This window comes from Orbicella franksi, chromosome 1 (assembly GCF_964199315.1).
Source record: "Orbicella franksi chromosome 1, jaOrbFran1.1, whole genome shotgun sequence".
Lineage (NCBI taxonomy): Eukaryota > Metazoa > Cnidaria > Anthozoa > Scleractinia > Merulinidae > Orbicella > Orbicella franksi.
Genome location: NC_138145.1, coordinates 35,737,923 through 35,751,306, shown reverse-complemented (window position 1 = coordinate 35,751,306; position 13,384 = coordinate 35,737,923). Strand labels below are relative to the sequence as shown.

Genomic DNA, 13,384 nt, shown 5'->3' with positions numbered 1-13,384 from the left:
TCGCGGTTTCTTGTGTTGGTTGACCAGCAGTTTCTTGTGTTGGTTGACTAGCGGTTTCTTGTGTTGGTTGACCAGAATTCCTGTGCACTGGCACTGAAAACGGATAATGAATTTATATCTTAAGGAGGCTGGGAGTTAAAGTAATGTTTGAGGACTACATTGGAAATAACTGGATGATCAACATTCCAAAGGCTGCCAAAATTGGATGAAGTCATAACTCCAATTTGTAAAATTGGATTTTTTTACTAAATGAAAAAGCGTGTCGTCCTGTTTTGCTTTAATTATATCGCGCTTGCAGCTGTCCACAGTTCATGATAATTGAGACTACTAGTACTGTTGAAAATGAAAGACATGGAAAGATATAGACTGTAAAAAAAGAGAAAATATTGCGAGCAAATTTTCGCAATCTTCTAGCGTTTTCTAAAAAGTCGTGAAATCCAAGATGGCAGATACATTCTATGACAAGGACCTCATAGAAGAAAGTTTGGTATGTGCTATAAAACGTGCAAGATTTATGCTCAGTAATGACTTAAATACTACAAGAGTAACGGGGTGTTGGCCTCAAAAGCCCCTCCCCTTGCCCCTGATTACCCATTCAGTCAGAGAAGACCTCAAAAAGTCCATAAGCCCGATCTGAATAGGGCCAAAGAGTATCTGGAAGCCTGTGACTTCAGATATGACAAGTGCATGACCTTTTAAACGTTCTTTTAAAAGTTTTTTTAATTTCATTAAAAAAAATTATTAAAATTTAGTAAATCGGCGAATTGGTGGCGAATTTTTCACGTGTTGATCAATAAATGAGTGGTTTCTATGCAAATTTAAATTATCTACCTTGCTACGTTTAGAATGATCTTCCTTCATTTCGTTTTTAGAAGATATAACTGATCAAAGGTTCTTGAAAAAAATGACCTTTGACTCTACAACCTTTTTCCGCAAAAACTTGGACGGTCGTTCCAAACGTGAGAGGATGGAAATAATTGAACTGCGTCTAAAACTCATTTTTGTCGAATGATCTTGCTAAAAACCACCACCAATTCGTCAAATAATTATATGATATTTTTCACTAAACGTCAAGTGACGTCACGTGGCCCGTCGCAAGTACCAATTCTTCCTCAAAATGCTAAGGACGTTAAAACCTAACTGTGTGCTAAATTTGGTCACTTGTGTCTTTGGAGATATATCTAATAAATTATTTTAACCAGTGAAGGTCTTTGATCCAGTCCTTAAACTGCTTGAGGAGGGAGATAAACTTATATAAGCAAAGCTTAAAGCTTAATCAGCTTCTTTATGGTCCCACCCGAACACCGTGTGAAACCAAGGACGGTGAAACCGAGGCTGGTGAAACCAAGGCTGGTGAAACCGAGGCTGGTGAAACCAAGGCTGGTGAAACCAAGGCTTATGAAACCATAGTGAAGACTAACCGATATCCTCTTCGTTCAACCTAGTCGTCTGATTTAATAACATTTTCACTTGGTTTCCAATCCCTAGAAGACCTTAAAAAGCCCAAACGTCCGGTCTGAATAGGGTTAAAGAGAATCCGCGAACTTGTGACTAAAGACACCAAATGTTCATGTCAATGTTTACGTTCATTATAGCAATCGATGACAAAACTGCTCTGTTTCAGTTGTTTCAGCGTATTGAAAATTATCACGCTCAAGAGACATGGTCTCTTACCACGCTATTGCTCTTAGTTTTAATTTGCAGAAAACGCGTATTCCAGTTTTTCTCGTGGAAATGAAATGCAGTCAGAAAACCTTATGCGATACAAGGCGAGACTGCTGTGATCATTTTGTTAGCAAACGGGAATTTGGGTGTGATGCCCAACAAGTTTGCCAAGCAGAAACGTCTCTGATGAGTCCCTTGGCCAGGACGAAACGAGCTACGTAAGACTACCCCCGAAAAATGTATTGTCATAAAATAGCTTTTAACTTTAAATGAAATGTTAGAAATTATTTAAGTGGGAGATAAACTTGGTGTACTCTTCAAGTTCTAATCAGCTTCTTTATGGTCCCACTTACCACTTGAAACCGAGGCCAATGAAACCAGAGTGAAATTTAGCAGATATCCTTTTCGCTCAATCTCTTCGTCTGAGTGAAATATTATTTCCACTTTGTCTTCAGTCACAAGATTTTGACCGGTCTTGTTACCACAATAATCAAGTCTCTTGCCCATCCCGTCGGTAATTCTCAAAAAGTCTTTGCTACAAAGAAAGGTAAATGTTGTTTTGTACCAAACCAACAAAACTGAGTAACTTGTGGTACTCGTAAGCAATCAAAAAATATATATAATTAAAAATTACATACTACCATGGCTCCTGATACTTCCTGGCAATAAGAATTGTCATACTTTAGCGTGCATTATCAAATCATGATGCACACGGGAAGAAGCACAAGAGTTGCTTGAGGGACAGCAGAGCTAGAGCAACTAACTCTGCTAACTAATTATTAGATAAGTAATCGTAGTTAGGTGTCCCCAATTAGTATATATTGTATGCTAGCGACTTCAACACGTTAATAAAGTTCTTATTTTATCTTTATCTTAACTTCTTGAGTGCTCTCCAAACAAAATGATGTGTTCGAACACGAGATAAATTGTCATGACTAACTTTTGAACCAAAAACAGTTAAAATAAAAGAAAATGATGACCTAAAAATGCAGGGATGCAGTAGTAAATTACATCCCTTATTCCATGGCTTGATAGGAAATACGAGTGGACATTTTACTCCAGTCGTTGCTCTCAAATACTACGCAACTCTAAAATATCTGTGCATATTATCTGTCGAGCAGAAAAGAAGTAGCTATATATAATACAAAGCGTGCAACTGACTGTTTCCAGAAAGTCGTTATAGCACTAAGCCTTAAAGAAGGTATGCTTACATGTACAAAATTGTACCAGACTTTGGAAAGTCCACATATGCTTTTGTATAGACAATTGAATCAATCTAAGTAGAGTGTCTGGATAAGGGAGTTGGATCGGCTCAGTTATCAGTTTTCCGTTTCCACGGATCAGAAAATTTTGCAGATCTCAGATCTCAGCAATAAGTTGAAAAAAGTGTCAATCCGATTCTCAGCTAACTGTTTAACCCACCCAGATGCTACGAGGAAAATTTAGAGAGCATAATTCAAAAGAACTGTTTGTACTTATTTTTACGCGCCTGTATAATTTTCGAAAATTAACAAACATCACGAAACTTAAGACTTGCGAACAAAACACCTGGCGAATTTTACACTCTCAAAGTTTAATACTCAACACGAAAATGGCGTTCATTAAAGCTGAATCACTTTTTTCGATCAGTTCTTTCAGACCCCGTCCACACCACGTCGGTGAAATTTGAAAGCGTAGCTGTATTTCTGTGGTTTGCCCTACCGTCCACACTAATCCGTCACGAAAACGGTAGTTTTTCCAAAATGCTCTTCAAACCGGAGGAATTTAAACTAAAATGCCAGCTTCGCACTACATGAAAATGACAAGATTTCCTTTTTTGGCGATTTATTCAGAATACGGTCCAGTTATGAAAGCATAAGAAAGGGGTACCTTTTTTCAATTAAAAGTATACGAAAGGAGTACCTTTTCTGTCAAAATGGTATACAAAACTGTAAGGGGTTGGACCTCGCGGCAGAGCCTCCCCATATAAAACTTTGTGAAGAACCCGCCTAATCCTAACCCCCACCCCCCGAAGCGATCTTCACGAAAACGAAATAGATTGACCAAATTTTGAAACAAAAACAGTTTAAAAAAGGAAATGATAACCTACAAACACAGGGATGCACTCACAAATTATTATTATACTACGTGTGGATCAAGCCCCTGTACATACAGTAGTAATCAGGTTACCCAACAGTCCAAATTTAAGGATTTGTTTTAGAAAAACGGTTATAGTCTTGAGCCTAAAAAATACGAAGGAGTATGAATAGAGATAACCCTACCTTGCTTCAGCTGTGTGTTTCCTTAGTTCCCATGCATGAGGTTTCCAGGCCGATTTATTGCAATTTACGTGTTTTTAGGATATATAAAGGACAAAGCAGTGAAGCTAAAAACCTCCTAAATTGAAAAACCTTAGAAACCTCACGGGAACCAAGTTGGGAATAAATTCTTAAATTTGGACTGTTGCGTAACCTGAGTACTACTGCATGTACAAGGACGTTCATTTGGAACCTTGGGCCACCTGTGCTTATACTGTAATTTAGCAGGAGTAAAATTTCATATGCCAACCCCCTGGAGCAAATGTCCGCCTATTGTCCGGGGGGAAGGTTACTGCAAATTAATGAAATAAGCATTTATCAGATCAAGAGAAACATTTCCGGTCCCCCATTCAAGTAGACTTCTAAAATCTTACTACTAATAAACGTAATTTGGACCATCGTAAAGGGAGTTACATGCAGGTTCATTAAAAACAGAGTATTTACAAATAAAGCTCAAAAAGCTGATAAGGCTATGTTCGCATTGGACAAATGCATAGATGCAGAATAGATAGAAATTCATCCGAAGAGTAACACTATCACATGACTCTACTCCACATTAGATAAAAGAAGCTGATACACTCGATCATCACAGCTATATCACTTACAGGCAACGTTTACTGTCTTCCACATCAAAATCCTGAAAGTAAATGTTGATTGACCAGCCCTCTGGAATAGGATATACAGGTGATATATTGTCCGTATTCCTTGGGTAGCTGTAAGGATATCCTTCACTGGTCAGAAAGCCGATCTCTGAGCCATATTCTGTTAATACAAAGACGGTTTTTGTATGTTTCTTCAACATTACAAGGTGCACATTTTAACCAACATTTTAAGGAAATGGACATCCATTAACAAAGGCCTTGCAAAAAAAATTTTCCCAGCGTGATTTAAACCGCCAAACTTGATATGACTTGAAGGATGAGAATTCATGTTTACTTTATTCCATTGTAATATAATAAAGCTGGGTATAGAATAGGATAAAACTGTTCTCATGGACGTCTTCAGAGTTTGGACATTGAGCTTTAGATTTAGCAATTCAGTACTTTTTTAGTATTTATGTAACCTCATCTAAACACGTGAGGGGCTGGGAGAATTTGAGATAGTTACTCAAACCCGAGACGCAGATCGAGGGTTTGCAAAACTTCTGAGAATTCTTACAACTCCCAAAATGTTTACGTTCGAATCTAAAATGTGATGTGCAACCGTGTTTACATACGCTCATTTAAACACGCCTATCGACCAATCAATGGGAGTGCACGTCCTATCTCAGTTATTTTATAAAATCTCTTTTAGGAGTAATTATTTAGCCATTTCTACAATCCATTGACTCCTGACTCCCAGCATTGTCCAGGGGGGGGGGGGGGGGAGAGAGGCAGTAAATTGGATTCTGGTTTTTATGGAAAAATAACAGTGTCTCAAATGTTATGGCCAGGACTGAAGGTATTCAAGATATGTCCCTAAGTGCAATCACTGCATAAGATGTCAGTTAAATCATGAGATGCTATGGCCAACGAATAGTCAGAAACAACTCTTTGATAACACCATGGACAGCATGAAACTCCACTTTAAGTTATAGTTCCCAACCCGTCGGTTGTGGCAGTACAGGTGCTTAGTGCTTTGCACCCAGAGGGTCATTACAGGGCGTTTCCTCGAAGTTTACCTGGGACTCACTCTCAAGCATTGTACTTTATTTGACAAGAAAAGAGAGATTAGGCCAGAAAAAAACCCTTACTTGTGAAATTGACTTGGAGTTCTTTCACGTCAGTTCCATACTGGTTGATGGCCTGGCAGGTGTAGTTTCCATCCTTGTCCAGACGGATGGTTGCAGTGTTTGTTGTATTCACCAGTACTGTAGAGTTCCGTATCAGTGCTGTGTATATGGGAGGAGTTCCTCTGGCTGAACATGACAGCATGCCTCCTTGTATTGCTAACAGAGCAGCTGGGAATGTTACCGTTGGTCGAACTAATCGGTTAGAAATAAAAACCTTTTACCCTTAATGTTCATTGACTGAACCATGATACCTGCTTACATTAATGTTAAATAAATCACTTCTTACTATAATACATACAAAAACTAAGTCAAAACGTGGCTTTAGTTGACACAATGATGCACACATATATCTGACCGAATTTGCAAAAACATGCCCGCATTGACTCAAGGAAAGTCCCACCGACCAGAAGTCCTCTGATCACCCCCCCCCCCCCCCTGGCTAGGAAATTGGCCCCTCACGAATGCACATGGTATTGACCACTCCAGCAGGGTGCCATGTCAACACAAAAGCCTAGCTCAAACAAGGTTAATTGAACTGAATAAAATACCCAGAAACACAGTCAATATCAAAGTTATTTAACACTGAAAACTCTAAGTCTAGCTAGCTGAGGGTGTCAGTACAAGACACCCTCCCCTTCCCCCTGGTTTTGACAGCTGGCCACCAGCAAACCACCAGCAGATAGGCCAGTGCCTGGGCCATGTGTCTGGCCTGGCCTTAACAGAGCCCTCCCCCCCCCCCCCCCCCCCTGGGCTTAAGGTTGCTAGCTTAGCCTGGATTTGGGCTGCGAAAACCTGGTGGGCATGTTTTTGTGAAATCACTCAGATGATGTTTAAGAAATAGGAAACATGTACCGTGTTTCTATCGAGTTTTAGTATAAATTTACTAGTGTTCTATCACGAATGCCGTTCTCTGATTGGCTACGCTACCCACTATCTATTTTGGGATGGCCGCTTCTTGGCGTTTTCGAAGTGTCTGTGAAGAGGGTTTCGATAAAGTTTTGAATGACTAGTAGATTTATACTAAAACAATTAGATTATTCACTCTCGATTTCTATGCGTGATAGTTGACGAGGGCGCCATGCGATAGAAATCTCGAGCTCATAATCTAATTGTTTAATAGAAACACGAGTGGAAGTTTGGGAGAACAAGAAATGCTGTGGAAACACTCCCCTGCGGCTCGTGTTTCCACAGCTTTTCCGAGTTCTCCGAAACTTTCACGAGTGTTGCTATTAAATAAATAGATTGTGAGCTCAAGATTTCTATCGTCGAGTCAACTATTACGCATAGGAATCGAGAGCGAATAATCTAATTGTTTTAGTATAAATCTACTAGTCGTTCAAAACTTTCATCTAAATCCTCTTCACAGACACTTCGAAAACACAAGGAAGCGGCCTCCAGCGCACGATGCTACGCTACTCACTATCTATCACAGAATAGAATGTGAGTAGCGTAGCCAATCAGAGGACAGCATTCATGATAGAACGCGGGTAGATTTATACCAAAACTCGATAGAAATATGGTACATGTTTTCTCACACATTTTAGATCACAAGCAGTAGGCAAGCGTCTCCACAGCTTTTTCGAGCTCTCCCGAATTTTCAGGAGTGTTCTTCTATAACTCAATAGGAACACGGAGAACATGTTTTCCATTTCTTTTAGAAACCACCGTGACGGAAAAAAGGAAAACAACTTGTTAACTTTGATTATCAAGAAGTAAATTCTCTTTGCTCACGCCATCATTACGTCAACATCTCGTGCTAGTTCTGTGTTTCTATCGAGTTTTAGTATAAATCTACTAGCGTTCTATCACGAATGCCATTCTCTGATTGGCTATATTACTCACTATCTATTCTGTGGTAGATAGTGAGTAGCATAGCAGTGTGCCCTTGTTAACAAAATGATGGCCGTTTCTTGGCACTTTCGAAGTGTCTGTGAAAAGGATTTAGATAAAGTTTTGAGCGGCTATTAAATTTATTTCGAGCTCATAATTTAATTGTTTAATAGAAACATGATTTTTAAGCAATCAGCGCGGGTATTTTCTTAGGGCTGTTTTCTAAATATATATATATAGTATATGTGCAGTAAGGTCAAGTTGCGCATTTGAAACAACCCAGGTCAGAAAAAAAACAAAACTTCTGATACGTGTGAGATAATTATAAAATTCGAACTGCGCATGAAGTGTGAAGTGAAGAAATGATCCTGGCAATAGATTACCATTTAACAACTCTAATTTCTTTCATTTTTAGCTCAAATGTAGCTATTACGTGGAAAGAAAGCTGATGTAGTTTGTTCTCGCCAGAAGTCCTTTCATGACAGAGCTCTAAAAGATGGCCAAGACATTGCCTCTAATGGCTTCAAGAAAGGGATAATGTATGTCACTTTTTAGCGCGGGGACGTACATGCAGACATTCAGTACATTCTCCGGTTCTATTGATCATTTCTTTTGTCTTCTAACGAGACATTGTTTTGGGACACGGGTGTCTGCTACCTCTTGCCAACTTGGCCAATAACAGGAGTTTATTAATTTAGGGAATCATTGGACAGGGTAAGGAGACAAATATTTCGGGAAAAGTGCAGCTACCTTGTCTTATCGATGTTTGTATCTGCGCCTCATTCAGTGCGACATCATAAACCTTCATTTCCGCGATTTTCCCTTTGAAGTTCTTATTGTTAACACTTCTAGTCCCCATTCGAACGTTGGTTTTGATGGTTGCAATGGAATAACGTTTGCCAATGATTTGCGAGACACTTAAATGTCCGTTGATATACAGCGAGTTATTTCTGGTGTTGTGATCGTAACTTGCTGCAACATGAACCCACTTCCTTGCTGGGAGAACCTCAGGAGTTGTCATACCAGTCAAATGATAAGGATGTCCCCTTTGCACGATTTGATTAAATAATTTGCTGTTCGCAATCGCAACGACTCCATAATCAATAACTCCGTAGCTGAATAGTGGTCCATCTTGGCCTCTGGGTTGAACCCAGCACATCAGTGTGAATGAGAACTGGGTGTCCGGGCCCCCTTTATTCGGAAACTCAATGTAGCTGCTATCAGTGCCATAAAACATGTACGCTCCGCCTGGTTCGTTGTAGGGTCCATTTGTAATAGCAACATCCCCCATGATTCCCTCTGGCTGTCTGTTCTCTTTTTCTGCAGCTTTATAGCAAGCATTCAAGGGGTAGAAGATGACAGGTTCTGGCACAGCTACGAATAAAAAACACCATTATTTTATTTTACATCCTCACATATATAACATGAAATACAATAGCAGTAATAGTATTCTATAGGACAGAAATTTCCGAGTTGGTTCTCTGTGGTCATCTTATCCCGCTGTTTGGAGTTGCTCTTCAGAGTCGAATTTCCTCCCAAAGATGGACATTTATGTAGCCGAAAATTATTTAAAAGTGAACGACTGGCCACAAGGAAAAAATGAACTTTGTTTCCCGGAGATCCTACCACTCCACTCAAGGGTCGTGGGAGTTGTGAACACCTTCTTATCATTGCACTAAAACGTATCACGTGATGTGCTTCGAAATTGTATATTCCTTTCACTAACGCCTTATGGCGACAACAGCTTGAACCTGGTGTATCACCCATAAATGTAATAAAAACCATAAACGTAATACCAACCGTAAATGTAATACCAACCATAAATGTAATAAAAATTGGCCATAAATGTTATACTCACCATAAATGTAATAACTTTTAGCCACAAAAAATTAATGTAATAAAATTCCACTATCCATAAATGTAATAAACTTTGACCATAAATGGACCATAAACTGACCGACCATAAATGTTATACAGCTTAAGCATAAATGTAACAAACTGCCTATTACCCCTGAGTCAAGGGACATATTCGTACAGGGAAGACCGGGGTGCCCCAAATCAAATTGGAGGAATCACTGCTACAGCATGGTTTTTGCCCAGAAGCCAAAATCCGAAAAGGCATCATTACTGTCCCTGTGAACATTTCGAAATCATCAAGTATATATACCAGAAGAAATCTCGGGTGGTCTAAAATAATTGCTCTTGGAGTGTTTGCAAGACAGAAGAGAAGAGATAGAATTCCAGTCAAACATCACCTTACAGAGAATAAGCCTGCTCTAATTTGAAATTTCTTGTGGATGGCTCCGTTTTGTATTCAGTCAAGGGAATGGGGGAAGTGGAACCATGTAAAACAAGATCACTATGTTTTGGCCAAAGTTAATTGTAGTCCAGGTATATGTATTTTTATTTGAACCAGGATAGATATATTTGATATCCTACCAGCCACATGGGCCATACATGAGAGGTGCGGTGGCCTCATGGTTAGTGCGCTCGTCTCCCGATTGAGCGGTCCGGGTTTGAGCCCTGGCCGGGGACATTGTGTTGTGTTCTTGGGTAAGACACTTTACTCTCACAGTGCCCCTCTCCACCCAAGTGTATCAATGGGTACCGGCGAACTTAATGCTGGGAGTAACCCTGCGATGGACTAGCATCCCATTCAGGGGGGAGTAGAAATACTCCTAGTCGCTTCATGCTACAGAAACCGAGATAAGCTCCGGCCTGGTGGGCCACTTGGCTTGTATGCAGACTTTACCTTTTACATGGGCCATATACGGATAAAACACTGAAGAAAACTATAGAAAAAAGCCTGGTTTATTACAACGTGAACTCAACAACTAATACCCAAAGAAATTGTGTAAAGATCCAGGTTTGTATTAACATCACAACTATATATGTCAAAAATACTCTTTAACAGTGCCTAAGAAAATCCAGATGCGCCTTCGTTTTAGGTCCGATACAATTGTTTCATTATTTGCTTCTTTTAAAGTTGAGTGGCTAGCCACCCAATCCACCCCTGGCAAATGAATTCTAAAAAAATGATCAAGTCTTAAGCGACTCAAACAAATGACGGTAGAAGTTCGAACCGGAAGAGATAATACTTGGCTGTGTCAGTTTTATTTTCGCCTGAAGCGAGGGTGTCCCAAAATTTTCTCACTTTCATTGCCTTTGAAATTACTCTAACAACCTCAATCTTCTTCAAATGTATCAAACTTTATCAACTCCCAGCATTTCAATTAAGTACACTTGAACATCATCAACTCCCAATACCTCAAAAAAACTTATTGTAGACCACTCGAGATCTCGTCTGGTATATAGACTCCACAGACTAGAATGATGGCTTCTCGGGTTTTGGGCTCTGGGTCAAAATGGTGCTGCGAGAAATGAGTCCTCCAAATTGATGTAAAGACTCCCTGTCCTCCCTGTACTTAGCCTGTTCCAGGAAAGGGGCGAGCGAGAGAAAAACGACTGGAAATAAGGCGTCTTCGTTCACCCCCGACTATTCGAGAGCCTGGAACAGGCTACTCAGCACGAAATAAGAGAATGGCAGGCAGTTTATTACATTTATGGTTAAGCCATATTACATTTATGGTTGTTCAGTTTATTACATTAATGGTCAAATCTTATTACATTTATGGTCGAGAGATTTATTACATTCCTATCTTGCGATCTCTCGTTAACACTTCGTATTGTCCAGGTACAAACAATCCAATTTCAAAAAAATCGAAGTTCAGGTTTTCTACAACAAGTACACAAGGCTATGAGGAAGTGAAAAGAAATCGAACTAATCGATAAGCAGAAAGTGTCACAATACGGCTTGATAATAAACGTCCACTTCAATCATCGGCAACTACTTGCATTAGACTACTCACACGTGACTGACCCATGACACACCGGACGCGGGTCCGTAATACACGCAAAACCGTAGCTACAGGAACCAAGACTCGCTTTGAGAAAGAGGCTAAAGATGAAGCATTAACTCAACACCTCCATTAACTCGAAAGGCCTTCAAGCATCAAACTCCTCATCAATTATCATTTCTTAAAGAGTGGCAAAACAGCTGTGAAATTCATTTGCCACCAGAAGTTCCATGACAATGTCAGGAGCTTATGACAATGATTAAAAAAACCTGTTTTGGCGCATTGGAAATCGGAAACTCGTGTTTCAGTTTTCGTCGTGGAATTAAAATTTTGGGAATTATTTAAGAGGGAGATAAACACGGTAAACGTGATAAGCTTAATCACTTCTTTATGATCCCACTTACCATGTGGTGAAACCAGAGTGAAGACTAACCGATATCCCCTTTGTTCAACCTTGTCGTCTGATTTAAATAATATTTTCACTTGGTCTCCTGTCACTAGGAGATTTTTGCCGGTCATGTTACCGCAGTAGAAGCCAAACGTTCCCGTCCCGTCCGTAATTCTCAAAGAGTCTTCGCTACAAAGAAAGGTAAATAATGTTCTAGACCAAGCCGCTAAACTGAGTTACTTGTGACACTCGTGAGACATTCCAAAATATATAATTCCAATTAATAAATACATAATCCCTGGCAATAAGATGTGTCTTAATTCATTAACAATTGATTCATGCTTTAGCGTGAATTATCTAATTATGATGCATGCAGTGAGTTTGGAGAGCAGAAAAGCAGCGTAAGAGTTGCTCGAGGTGAAAAGAAAGCAGCTGTAGCTTCTTGAGTGTAGTCCAAACAAAATGATGTGTCCGAGCACAGGAAACGATCGGGGGAAGGGGCACTTCCTATAATAGCGTGTACAGAGAGGCTCCGCCCGAAAGGGGTAACCTTGCTCAGGCTTCACATACTTAAAGGGTAGGAATTTCAAAAGGTGAGGTATATGAAAAGGTAGGGAAATCTGTCGTTTAGTTATTTCATAGGGCCTTTAATTAAAATATTTTTAATAGCCACCCTTTATGGCTGTATCATTTATTTTATTAAGCACTACCAGGAGCCCATGATGGGCTCCCGGCACTACATGAAAATAATATTTCCTTTTCGGCGATTTAGTCACATTACGGTCCAGTTATGAAAGCATGTGAAAGGGGTACCTTTTTTCAATTAAAGGTATACAAAAGGCTTACCTTTTCTGGCAAAATAATATACAAAAGTGCACGGGAGCAATCTTCACGAAACGAAATAGAATGACCAAAAGTTTGAAACAAAGACAGTTTAAAAAAGGAAATGATAACCTACAAATACAAGGATGCTTTTACAAATTATTGTTACAGTACGGGTGGACCAAGACCCTGTACATACAGTCGTACTCAGGTTACACAACAGTCCAAATTTAAGGATTTGTTTGGAAAAACGGTTCTATTCTTAAGCCTAAAAAATACGAAGGAGTATGAATAAACATAACCCTACCTTGCTTCAGGTGTGTGTTTACTTAGCTCCCGTGCATGAGGCTTCTAGGCCGATTTATTGCAATTTAGGTGATTTTTAGGAGATATAGAGGACAAAGCAGTGAAACTAAAAACCTCCTAAATTGCAATAAATCGCCTTAGAAACCTCACGAGAACCAAGTCGGAATCAAATCCTTAAATTTGGACTGTTGCGTAACCTGAGTACTGCTGCATGTACAGGGACGCTCATTTGCAAGCTTGGGTCACCTGTGATTATACTATAATTTAGCAGGAGTAATATTTCATACGCCCCAACCCCCTGGAGCAAATGTCCGCCTATTGTCCGGGGGGAAGGGTACTACAAATTAATGAAATTAGTGTTAATCACACAAAGAGAAACATTTCCAGTCCCATACATACATACATACATATTATTTTTGTTTTCAAATTAAAATTACAATTATAACAT

At 39.6% G+C, this 13,384-nt stretch overlaps 2 protein-coding genes and 1 pseudogene across 3 annotated transcripts in view; 1 reads left to right on the top strand and 2 right to left on the bottom strand.

Moving 5' to 3' along the window:
• Positions 1–13,384, top strand: part of LOC145479967 (uncharacterized) — a 331,443-nt pseudogene that overhangs the window by 224,989 nt on the left and 93,070 nt on the right. The gene's annotated exons all lie outside the window — the stretch shown is intronic.
• Positions 1,990–5,911, bottom strand: LOC145480459 (CUB and peptidase domain-containing protein 2-like). Its single transcript, XM_081458717.1, has 3 exons — positions 5,695–5,911; positions 4,568–4,724; positions 1,990–2,200 (listed from the first exon to the last, which is right to left on the bottom strand). Exons 1-3 carry the CDS (start codon positions 5,873–5,875, stop codon positions 1,990–1,992), a joined length of 549 nt encoding a protein of 182 aa, XP_081314843.1. The 5' UTR covers positions 5,876–5,911.
• Positions 8,258–13,384, bottom strand: part of LOC145464076 (cubilin-like) — a 35,903-nt gene continuing 30,776 nt past the window's right edge. The window contains exons 10-11 of the mRNA XM_081447894.1: positions 11,825–11,997; positions 8,258–8,937 (exon numbers count right to left, since the gene is read on the bottom strand). Coding sequence (XP_081304020.1) covers positions 8,258–8,937; positions 11,825–11,997 — 853 coding nt within the window. The remainder of the gene's footprint in view (positions 8,938–11,824; positions 11,998–13,384) is intronic.